This window comes from Rhincodon typus, chromosome 2 (assembly GCF_021869965.1).
Source record: "Rhincodon typus isolate 14 chromosome 2, sRhiTyp1.1, whole genome shotgun sequence".
NCBI classification, from domain to species: domain Eukaryota; kingdom Metazoa; phylum Chordata; class Chondrichthyes; order Orectolobiformes; family Rhincodontidae; genus Rhincodon; species Rhincodon typus.
This window is the reverse complement of record NC_063333.1, coordinates 118,074,278-118,087,123: the sequence shown is the minus strand read 5'-3', so window position 1 is coordinate 118,087,123 and position 12,846 is coordinate 118,074,278. Positions and strand designations below refer to the sequence as shown.

The 12,846-nt window shown below is 42.2% G+C and overlaps 1 protein-coding gene across 4 annotated transcripts in view; it reads right to left on the bottom strand.

Moving 5' to 3' along the window:
• The window catches only part of rbm24a (RNA binding motif protein 24a), a 31,477-nt gene that overhangs the window by 10,572 nt on the left and 8,059 nt on the right, over nt 1–12,846 (bottom strand). For 2 of the 4 annotated variants that reach the window (XM_048612695.1, XM_048612699.1), the window contains exons 2-4: nt 1,363–1,590; nt 1,077–1,200; nt 751–805 (exon numbers count right to left, since the gene is read on the bottom strand). In XM_048612695.1, the coding sequence (XP_048468652.1) occupies nt 751–805; nt 1,077–1,200; nt 1,363–1,530 (347 nt within the window). In that variant the 5' untranslated portion in view covers nt 1,531–1,590. Of the gene's footprint in view, nt 1–750; nt 806–1,076; nt 1,201–1,362; nt 1,767–12,846 lie in introns of those variants that run through there. The other 2 variants (XM_048612705.1, XM_020517945.2) reach the window with 2 other exon arrangements.

Here is a 12,846-nt window from a genome sequence, read left to right as displayed (position 1 = left end):
AATAAATGGGACCCCTTGCTCCCAAATGGCAAAACAAATTAACACTCTTGAACAAAGAAAATTCCAGAAAAGTCCTCACTATAGCTCTCTTCATTACAAAGCACGCAGTTTGCTTGTTTAGCTCTAAACACCACTTCATTAAAAAGTAAAAAGCACACGCAGCTCTATTACACTCTAAGAAATAACATACATGCAACAGTTAATCACCATTTTAGCTTGTTTGTGTGTTTGAGTCTACTGGTTACAGTTTAAGATCTGCTCATTCGGTAACTATTCCACCTCATATCATCAAATGCTTCTCTCATCATCATGTTATCTTAACTGTAAACGACCCCTGTCAGATCAGAAAGAAATACATAGAATTGAGTCAAGCCAAAAAGGGGGCACAAAGTCGATTTGTTAAAATAAGTAAATAATACCATTACACGGCACCAAAGAGTATTTATCCGGGTGGTGCGTTGGATGAACAGAATCGTTTTCAGAACTTGACTCACTGAGAGATTGCACAGCGTAATGGAAGATATATTTATTCTCAAAGTTTGTTAATCATTGACAATGGGTGTTAAACTATAGTCGCCCTTTTATCGTTAGTTAAATAGACACAGAATCGCTTTCAGGTCCTGCTGCTTTACAGAATAATGTTGAGGTGCAGTTCGGTGAGGTCGGAAGACGTTAACAGTAGAAACATATCTGCCTTTAAGTAAAGCAGAAGCCGGTTATGAAGTGCGGTAGGACACCGAAGGTACTTACCCATACGGCCTGGGGACGAAAGCGGGGTGAATCTGCTGCACTCCGAAAGCGAAACCTGTCAGAGACAACCCAGAGACAACGTTACAAATAGAAACAAAACCTGACAGGCAGGCACCGTGCCCCACTACAGGTCAAATGTTTTGGCCAGCCACTGTGAACATACATCGCAGCGTCCAGATTCACACCATAACCCTTTCGTCTAAACCGTTCTTTCTTGTAAAGTTTCTGTTGAATGGATTTTGACTGTTTTTGATTGTGGGGGAGGCGGTGGGTGTAATGTGATGTTGGGGGTTATGTTGTACTCTGACTCAGGCTCCTACACTCACCCGGCTGCATGATGCGAGGTTTGGCCCCGAGGTAAGCCAGGTTGACATTGGCTTTCCTGCCGTCGATGATGGGGTTGGGATCTTTGCATGCCCTCTCCGCCGCCGCCCGGTCAGCCATGGTCACCTGGACACACAAGAAAAATACAGGAAAAGAGGGCGAAGAAAAGCCGGGACACATCCCAGCATCAGTAAACAGCCATCGGACTTCACAACAGTGATCAGTAATTCATTCATGTTTAACGTCGCTGGTTCACTCCCGAGCTCTTCGCCATCCCTCGGTACTTACAAAGCCGTAGCCGCGGGATTTGCCGGTTTGCCGGTCCGTGATCACCACCGCCTCCTCGATATCGCCGAACACCTCGAAGTACTTGCGGAGAGACGCGTCCGTGGTGTGATAGGGCAGCCCGCCGACGAAGATCTTGGTGAAGGTGGTGTCCTTCTGGGTGGTGTGCATCTTGCCCCCGGGGCTCAGGCTGCAGCGGCTCCCTCACTCCGTCCGACTGATCAGCCAACACTTGACCAAAAATTAAAACAAAACCAGGTTGTTGCAGGGTTCCCTGTCTGACTAGCCCCGTTCCCTAATATATTAACACAGCAACAAGTTAACCTTTCCGGCTGCTCCTCTGAGGTAGATTAGACAAAACAAAATACTGAATGCAGCAAACTCGCTAGCACACCGACCACATTCGCAATCCGCTTCTTTCCAGCACTGCCCGCTGTCCGGGCTCTTTAAATGCCGCTGTGGGCCCGCCGGCTGCAAACGGCGCCCCGCCCCCCACGTGACCCCGCCCACCCACCACTGACCACGCCCCCACTCTGACCACGCCTACTCGTCGCCCCGCCTCTGGTTGCCCCCCACGTGCACACTAGGCTCCGCCCACAACAATCCATCCCTCTTTGGTCGGCCTTGCCCACTCTGACCCCGCCTCCTTTCTGACTCCACCCTCCAGCCCCGCCCCCTCCTTGACAGTCCCCCTACTCCCACGGTCTGCATCTTCCGCTGAAATCAAGACCACACCCGTAATAGCCAATCTGTTCGTATTGGTCATCAATCCCTTTCCCTTCTCCCCACTCCAGCCGTTCATTTCGTGTAGCCCAAGGGTCACTAAAAGGCTTCATAGTGTGGTGCATTAGTTGCAGGAGGATCTGGGTTTTCCTCGGGTGGAGCAGCCGTGAAACATGCACTTAAAGCACTTGCCAATTGTGAACGAACGATATTACCCCGGACCGCTTTAACTAGGGTAACAGGACAAGAGGACAGCAGGAAAACATCTCTTGTTCCTATCACAAAGGAGCTGGACTGAATTTCAAATGTGAGAACTGAAAGGCGAATTCAAACTTAAAACACATTAAGGCAGCGGTCAAGGTGCACTTTCATTGTGTGTTATTTGACAGAGCTTGACAAAGTATATTACAGAGGGAGGCAGAATATATGGCGAGTAAGGGATGGCATCCTTTACTTTATGCATTCAAGATATTCCTGATTCAAAGTATAGTAGTTGAGGAATAAAAAACCTCACATGAATAATTTGATCAAGGGGAATGGAAGTGATCAAAACAGACTCTATAGGTGTGAGGCTGGAAAAGCACAGCAAGTCAGACAGCATCCAAGGAGCAGGAAAGTCAACGTTTCGGGCTGAAACCCTTTGTCAAGACTGGGGAGCCAAGAAATAAATGGGGGGGGGGGCTGCGGGCTGGGGGAATGGTAGAAGAGATGGTGAAGAGCCTCTGGCTTCCAGCACCTGCAGTCCTTATTGTCTCCATACCACTGAAAACCAACACTGCGAAGTCTCTTCTAAGGATACCCAGCTTGAGAAAGTTTTCCTTCGCCCCCCAAAGATAGCTCAGTGAGTCATTCTCCCATTGCAAACCCTCAGTTGTCTCCTCTGCCCTCAAGCTCTTCACCTTCTCTTCTACTCTTCCCCCAGCCCCCAACCCCTCCCTCTATTTAGTTCTGGGCTCCCTTCCCCCTCCCCAGTCCTGTCGAAGGGTTTTGGCCTGAAACATTGACTTTCCTACTCCTCTGATGCTGTGTGACCTCCTGATCAAATCAGACATATGATTCCCCATGGCTCAATAGGAATAGCCACTTAACTGTGGAGAGAGGGGCTAGAATTGTAAGTTAATGTTGATAAGTTTAGTTATGGTTTATGATTCAAATTATAATCCACCACCTGGTGTACAGAATTAGCTTCGGATGGGGATATGTTAGGACTTTGATATAGTCCTCACTTGAACATGGATAAGGTACTAAATAGTCCTAAACACATGTTGAAGCTGCCATAATGAACAGTTAATGTCTTCAGAAAGGGAATTGAAAAAAAATCTGAAGATGAAAAGAAAACTGGCCCACTTGTGCAAACTAGCAGGGATCTAGGAGTGTGGTAATTTTAATTTGATTAATGTTGTTTCGATCTTGTGTAAACAGTTGCATTGTCATAAAAGAAGAAATAAGGCAATGCAGTGATTATGTTGTTACTACAGTAACAGTGGAACTGCTGCAACACAATAGCTGAAAGAGCAGGTAGTTAGTATTAAGTAGAACAGTTACTTTCACTAAATTAATTTGTTCTGATCAGCCGGATATCTAACATGTGAAAGCCCATTCATTTCCTTTGCTTAAGAACTCCAAAACAAGCAAGAAAGAAATTTGCATCTGCCTATAATGGTTCCATTAAGCAGCTGACACTTTCTCCATGTAGGAACATATCCTGCTGACCCAAGTCTCTAGAGTTGAGCTGCAAGTTGGCAGAACCAAGGGTTAGGGATTCCCAAAATATACACTTGGGTATTGCTGAAGTTTAACTTGCTGAAAATAAACATGCAACATTCTGAAGCTACTTCTTGATGCTTGACCAGCTCGGATTATTCCAAGTATTGAGACATTGACTTGCAAGCTCAAAGAATGTCAACCCATTTTTAAACAAGATTGGTTGGTTAATCATCATAAGCACCCGAGTGTACTGACAGCAATAAACTTTGGATTAGTGACTTTGACACACATGTCTTTTTTGTTACTGAACTCCACTACATGGCACCTTGGGGCGAAGTGAGTCCACTGCTATTAAACCTTTTAAACACACATTTTTCAGTCTTAAAACTTTATTTATCATTTTATTGCCAAATTTGACAGAATAATATTAAATAACATAGAGAAACAAATCAGAATACAACATGGCTTCTGAATAATCAATCAAGCATACACCACTTTACAGATCTACTCCAAAACCTTAGATATTCCACTTTAATCTTGTTCCCTTCGTAAAGACCTGTGTCTAACACATTACAGTTTAAGAGTTGGTATCATTATACAGTAGGTATAGATACTCAGTCCCCAGATCAAAACCAAAGTAATTTACCTGATAAAAGACTTTATGTAATGTTGCATGAAACATTATATGCAAACAGTATCATAAAAATGGCCACTGCAAATCAATATCATGTGGCACCTTACCATCTTACAATTGATATGGTATAAGTAGCTGACTGAGATAATCAAAAATGCACTTTCATTTAATTATACAAATACCATGAAAATTATTACATTTGTGAGTACATTCACAGCGTAAACAATATTGCAGAGGTATTTATACCTCAAGCTCAATAACCTCAATAATTTTATACACGTAAAGCAGTTATTCCATCAATGTAGCACCATGTCTCCGTGGACAAAGGAGAAACTTAACATACCATTACAATAGTTTTTTTTGGGCCAGTCAAGGCAACACACAATTGACCTCTATAGAAATAAGGGGTTCACATGCGCCATTGTATGGTAAAGTAGAGGATACTCAGTTCAACAGGTCCCATTCCACATAGCTACTATAAAATGTGGGATAAAGTCTATGAGCGATACACAATAACAATAGGCAGGATTGTCTCATCTGAGGCTAAGTGGCATGATCAGCCTAAAAAGCCAGACTGACCTCTCATTGGAGACAGGGCAAGTTTTTCCCACACAATCGTGTTCTTCTCAGCTCATTACATGTACAAACATGTAAAAAAAACCAGATTTAAGGTCAGGAAGTTCTGAAGCCCTTGGGGACTTTCCTTGGGGATTAACATTTAGAATGCAGACAGCAACTCATTCTCTCCAATCCAACAGCATAAAACAACTGCTGCTCATCACCCTCATTCACTCCTGGAGAGTTCAGAAACCATGCAGAAAGTAGAGGTTCTCCTGAAAGTTATCTAGGAGAGAAGGAATTTCTCTTCCTTAATCACAGCAGCAAGAGACCATTTCAACTGATGAGGCAACCTGGACAGAGGAGGCTGAGGAGATCAGTAGCCAGATGGCTCACTGAAACCTGGCTCCAGCACTACAGGAGGACGAATGATCTGTGGCACTTGCTCAGGTTATGTACCACTGGCTAATCAATGGTTTATGCTCTTATGAATGTGAGTAAGCACTGTAAGCTAAAGATTTAGCAGTACTGGCACTGCAGTGTACTACCTCTCACACATATATTAGAGTTTACACTTAACACATTAAAGGAGCTAAAAAAAAACTTCGCAGCTCACATACTACCATGTCACTGACCTTTCATCAAAACTAGGACAGCGTACAAATCTGACAGCTTTTCACCAAAGGCTTGCATGTTCAAGGGTACAACCACAAAAGATGACCTTTTGAGTTGAGGCATACTGATGTCAGCCAGTAACTGCCTCACTTGGGGAGGCTTGTTGGCCTAGTCAGGCTTCATTCCCAAGTGCTAAGCGTTTTTAGCAATGACAAGCTGCTAAGTGTTTTAGCTCCTTTAATGTGTTAAGTGTGAAATCTGGCAGATGTGTGAGAGGTAGCAGCACTGCATTTGACTGAGAATTTTCATGATCTGATCAACATTGAGAGGCTTCACACTTCATACCATAAGTGTTTGAGCAAAGAAACTCCTTGGTTGTGAAGTAGCCACGTAACAGATGTTTAGAACCCTTCTAGTGCAGAAAGAGGACATTTGGCCCATATAATCTGCACCAATCCTCTGAAGAGCATCCCATCCAGACCCACCCTATCCCCACATTTCCTATGACTAATCCACCTATTTTACACTTCCCTGGACACAACAGGCCAATTTAACACAGCCAATCCATCTGACCTGCACATCTTTGGACCATGGAAAAAAAAGCCAAAGCACTCAGTGGAAACCCATGCAGACATGGGAAGAAAATGCAAACTCCATACAGAAGTCACCCAAAGCTGGAATCAAATCCGGGTCCCTGGCACTGTCAGGTAACAGTGCTAACCATTATGCTAACAAGGTGTAGAGCTGGATGAACACAGCAGGCCAAGCAGCATCAGAGGTGCAGGAAGGCTGACGTTTCGGGCCTAGACCCTTCTTCAGAAATGGGGAAGGGGAAGTGGGTTCTGAAATAAATAGGGAGAGAAGGGGAGGCGGATAGAAGATGGATAGAGGAGAAGATATGTGGAGAGGAGACAGACAGGTCAAAGAGGCGGGGATGGAGCCAGTAAAGGTAAGTGTAGGTGAGGAGTTAGGGAGGAGATAGGTCAGTCCAGGGAGGACAGACAGGTCAAGGGAGTGGGATGAACCACTGCGCCACCCTGCTCACTAGAGCTTAGAGGGATAAGTCCCATAAGGTTCACATCATACATATATAGTTGGTTTTCTTAGCAGATCAGAAATCACACAACACCAGGTTATAGTCCAACAGGTTTATTTGAAAACACAAGCTTTCAGAGCCTCAGTCCTTCTTCAGGTGTCAGTGAGAGAGATAGTATCAGACACAGAATTTATAATTAAAAGATCAAAGGTTCACACCATTGTTGAGGATGTACTAAACAAACCTAAGAATGCTGTTAAATCCTTAATCATTAGAAGATTTTAATTGATTAATATGTGTATGTAAATCCCCAAATTCCTTTCAAGCCACAGTCCTGAGAAAACTAAAGACTTTAATAGTGTAAATAACAGGTGACATTCTAGGTCAAACAATGCATGTTATGTGTGAGATCTTGTTTAGAATCTGTTTGTGTTTTAGTTTGGAGTCAGACTAGTTGTAGTTCTAAAGTAGGAATTTATAAAACACCACATTGACTGACTGTCTATAAATTGTGTGCTTTTTGAACAAAATTAAATGTATCTGGAAATACAAACTCACCTCATAGATTCATATGTGTGTGTGTGTGTGTATGTCTGTGTCTGTGAGTGAGTGCGGGGGTGGGGGAGAGAGAGATGTGTGTGTGTGAGGGGGAGAGAGAGATGTGTGTGTGAGTGAGGGGGGAGGGGGGGGGTGTGTGTGCGTGGGGGTGGGGGTGTGTGGTGGGTGTGTGGGGGGCAGAGAGAGTGTGTGTGTATGAGGGGGGGGAGAGAGTGTGTGTGAGGGGTGGAGAGAGAGAGTGTGTGAGTGTGAGAGGGGAGAGACAGTGTGTGAGGGAGAGAGAGAATGTGTCTGTGTGGCAGAGACAGTGTGGGTACATGTGTGCGTGTGTGGGTGTGTGTATATGAGTGTCTGTGCATGGAAGTATGCGTGTGTGACAGTGTTTAGTGTGGTGGGGTCACCTGTAGTGTGACATGAACCCAAGATCCCAGTTGAGGCCGTCCTCATGGATACTGAATATGGCTATCAGCCTCTGCTTGGTGACTCGGCAATGTTGTGTATCCTGAAGTCTGCCTTGAAGGACGTTTACCCAAAGATTTGAGGCCAAATGTCCTTGACCACTAAAGTGTTCCCCCACTGGGAAGGAACATTCCTGTCTGACAATTGTTGCACAGTGTCCATTCATTCATTGTTATAGCATCTGCATGGTTTTACCAATGTACCATGCCTCGGGGCATCCTTGCCTGCAGCTTATGAGATAGATAGCGTTGGCCAAGTCACATGACCATCTGCCGTGCACGTGGTGGGTAGTGTTCCCACATGTGATGGTAGTGTCCATGTCGATGGTCTGATACGTCTTGCAGAGGTTGCAAATAGGGTTGTATAGTGTTGTGGTCAATGTTGTCCTGAAGGCTGGGTAGTTTGTTGCAAACAATGGTCAGTTTAAAGTGTGGTGTTGTTTGAAGGCGAGAAGTGGAGGTGTGTGGAAGATCTTGGTGAGGTGTTCATTGTCATTGATAATGTGTTGAAGGCCGCGAAGAACGTAACGTACTTTCTCTGCTCCAAGGAAGTACTGGACGATGAAGGGCATCCTATCAGATGCATTTCATGTCTGTCTTCTGAAGAGGTCACTATGGTTTTTCACTGTGGTACGTTGGAACTGGCGATCCATGAGGTGAGTATCATATCCTGTTCCTATGAGGGCGTCCTTCAACACCTTCAGGTATCTGTCTCGTTCCTTCTCATCGGAACAGATCCTGTGTATGCGTAGGGCTTGTCTGTAGGGGATGGCCATTTTAATGTGTTTCAGGTGGAAGCTAGAGAAGTGCAGCATTGTGAGGTTATCCGTGGGCTTACGGTAGAGTGTGTTACTGAGGTGTCCATCCCTGATGGAGATACATGTGTCCAAGAATGAGACTAATTGTAAAGAGTAGTCCATGGTAAGTGTGATGGTGGGATGAAACTTGTTGATATCGCTATGTAGTTGTTTCAGTGATTCCTCGCGATGAGTCCAAAGGAAAAAAATGTCGTCAATGTATCTGGTGTATAGCATTGGTTGGAGGTTCCGTGCAACAAAGAAGTCCTGTTCGAGCCTGTGCATCAAAATTTTGGCATATTGGGAGCAAATCTGGTCTCTATGGCTATTCCGTGTGTCTGGATGAAGAACTGGTTGTTGAAGGTGAAAACGTTGAGGTCAAGGATGAAGTCGATGAGTTGTAGAATGGCATCTGGAAAATTGGTAATTAAAGCCCTCTAACTGATTAAGGATTTAACAGCATCTTAGGTGTGTTTAGTACATCCTCATCAGTGGTGTGACCCTTTGATCTTTTAATTATAAATTCTGTGTCTGCTACTACCTCTTTCACTAACACCTGAAGAAGGACTGAGGCTCTGAAAGCTTGTGTTGTCAAATAAACCTGTTGGACTATAACTTGGTGTTGTGTGATTTCTGACTTTGTCCACCCCAGTCCAACACTGGCACCTCCACATCATTCTTAGCAGATGCAATTCCCATTTTTAACTAACAAAGTTATGTCCCCGAATGTAATTCCAGCAGACTGGGGTGTGAATGAGTATTCATGACATGTCCATTAATGCAAAGCAGGCTCTGACCTGAAGGTTGGGAACCCAACTGACCTGAAAACCTCTGAGCACTTAATAGCAAAAGTTGAACTTGTTGTTTGAAACTGTTTTTTTGTCTCCCCCCTCAAATAGGATCTGCGTTTGCCTTTCTAAAAATACCGGTCAGGCCTGGAAATGTCCGCCCAATGTTCTTCCAGTGAATTTTGACAAAATTTTTAACTGAGATGGTATAAGTGCTTGAAAAACGAACACTGTATCAATCACTTACTGGACACTGTGTCAGCCTAGCTCAGTGACAGTACTCTCATCTACAAGAGATACAAGTTTTATAAGTTTAAGCCCTAGTCCAGAAACTTGAACACATAATTTGGTATAATTCTGCCTGGTACTAAGGAAATACTGCACGGTCAGAGGTGCTGTCTTTCGGATGAGACTTTCTGTGCCTCTTAGATGGATGTAAAAGGTGCCATGGCTATTAACCATCTCTAAACAGCTTCCAATACAAATATATCCTCGGTTTAGATAAACAGACCTGAATGGCATGGAATTCTCTAAGTGCGGTCTCAGCACCTTCCTGTACAACTACAGTACGACTTTGGGTAAGGTTAATGCTCTGGAGTTCAGGGTTCAAGTCCCACCATGACAGCTGGTGCAACTTGGGTTCAATTAATAAATGTGAAGTACAAAGCTCGATTCATGAATGGTGACTATGAAGTCATAATTGGTTGTTGTCAAAAGGACATTCATAATGTCCTTTAGGGATGGAAATCTGCTCCCCAAACCCTCAAAGTGGTCTGGCCTACGTGGTTTTGACTCCAGATCCACAGCAATCTGGTTAACTCTTATCTGTCCCCTGGAATGTCCAAGTCAGCCACTCAGTTCAAGGGCAATTGAGGATGGGTAACAAATCCTGACCTTGCCGAAACCAATGAAAGACTAAAACTTCCATATCCTATCCTCCTACAATAAAATCCAGCATTGCTTTTGCCTTCCCAATTACTGGCTGTATCTATATGTTGGCTCCTTATTACAGCTTCTCAATTAACATAGTACTCTATTTTCCTTTGCTTCCCACCAAAGTTGACAACTTCACAACTTTTCTAACATTATATACCAACTGCCAAATGAAGCATGTTGCGGTATTTTACTCCGCTAATAGATATCAAAAGCAAGTTGCTGTTTATGTCATTTTTTTTCTCCATAATTAAAACACCTAAAGTTGAAAAAAAGACTCTAAACTTTAAAGTTAAATAATTGCATATTTGATAGTCACAAAGTTAGTTTATCAACTATTAATACCTTAATACCATAATTAAAATTGTTACCTTAGAATTTCGGCTTCTCCTAAAAGCATGGACTTAGACTCATATGGTTTTTTAACTGTGCGCTAAGTAAGTTTAGGCATGTTAAAAATGTACAATTAACCTAATTTCTTAGGATGCATCAGTGTTGTTCAGTCAGGGATATTTGTTACTTGTACATAAGTTGTATGTTGATTACATGCAGATTGTGGGCAATAATTGGGGTTTCACTTGAGCCCTATAAAGAGACAAATATTGAAACTTCAGTGTGGTTGAATTAGGTTGATTAAATGTAGTATAACAATTTATTACTGAGTGAAACATTATCAATGTAAAGTACCAAATACGATTTTAGCCATCATATTACAGAAAAAATATACAGGCACTGGAAATGGTGCAGAGAAAATTCACAAGTCTAATACGAGAAATGTACACCAGAGAGGTTTGATTGACTTAAATGGCTAGCATGGGATTCAGATTAAAGACAAATACATGTGTATGATTCAGCTGATGTAGACTGTAAACTTGCCTCCTTCTCTACAACTGAAAGCCAATGTTAAATCACCAAGTCGAAAAATTTCCAGGAATTTCTCAAGATGAAGCATCAGAAGACATTAAGTCAAAGACCTTAAGTCAAGGTCATGCCTTTCAGCAGGGCACCTATGTCATGATGTGACACATGAAAAGAATGAACAGCTCGTGTCTCTTTTCTCTTGAAAAAAGGCTTTGGGGTGAACTCATAAAGCATCTTGAAAACTGTGTTTTAACCTTTTAATAAGTGCATACAAAGCAAATGTGTTCACTTCCCTGGAAGAGCATATTTAGAAGCCATCTATATAAGACTGTCCAAAAATCTAACAGGGAATTTAGAAGAAACATCTTTACACAAAAGAATGTGATAATGTGGAACTCACTACCACAAGGTGTGGTTGAAGTTAATATTACAGATGTAGTCAAGGGAACATTAGAAAAACGCGTGAGAGAGAAAGGAATAGACAGTGTAAGGGACCATATATTTTTCCTTTCTGAACTATAAACTGGAATGGAGATCAGAATGCTATATACCTGAAATACCAAGAGAGTTTTACAACTTAGAAAAATCAAAATAACATTGCTTTTCAAAGAAATGAAATCATTATTTTGCAACAGAGTGGCTCTAGGAGTCTTTGGGTTAAGGAAAAACTGCCTGACAACAGCCATCAGGTTGGTTGAACTGAATTTTATTACGGATCTGTAAGTGCAGAGCAACCAGAGACTCTATAGCCAGCAAACTCAAAACATCTACCTCTCTACATTCTTTCAGTGTGAGTGAAAAGGCAGATAAACCAAGAAACCTGAAAGAAATTCAAATACAACCAAAGACAAACACAACAATTATCAAAGTGAAGAATAACAACTGCTTTACGGACAAGAGCAAGTCAACATTGCCTCTCACAGTTCATTTTGCTTTCAGTGATGTAACCTACCCTTGAGATTTGGACATTTGATCTTCTGAATTTTGTTTTCTCTGTCAATATTTTTCTACCCATAATATGTGTCAAACCATCAGATCTTTGTCTGTTTTATTATTGAATGAAAATGTAAGTAATTAGGGATTTAAAGGGGTATAGTTTAAGTTTTATAGTGATAAATTGGCAATCCTTTCTTATCTCTGTCAATTGTTAAAGTTAAATATGTTTATAGTAAAGTTATTTTCTGGTAATGATGAAACCTCGTGTAAGTTGCTTTTATACTGAATAGCAATCAGTCAGGAAAATTGATCATCTTGATGGTTTAGATGGAATTTTACATATTTTCTCACTACTTGTGGAACAGAGCGGCTCAATTATTGGTGTACTCTTCCCAGTTCTGACAAGAGTTATGCTAATAGGTTTACATAAGGACAGGTGATGGAAGGCATTATAAACATCAGCATGTTCTGGTTTACCAAATAGTTTGCCATATATCCCATGTAATCTTAAGACTGAATAAGGAATGTCTACAGTACTGTCCTTCACCAACTGGCTCAGTTAGAATATATTGCTGGAATATTTATCTTGGGCTGCACTTTCTCAAGATATTCTCATCAACCTGATTAGGATAGAAAGACATTTCACTCGACGTAAAATTTATATTGTACTTTCTTTTAAAACAGAGACAACAATATGTGAATATCAGATAATGAAATTATTTCATTTTTTTAATCCGTGATGTGGATGCTGCTGGCTGGCTAGGCCAGAATTTTTGCCTATTTCCAGCTGCCCTTGAGAAGATGGTCCTGAGCTTCCTTTTTGAACCCCTGCTGTCTTTGGGGAATAGATATGCCCACAATGCTCTTAGGGAGGACATTTCTG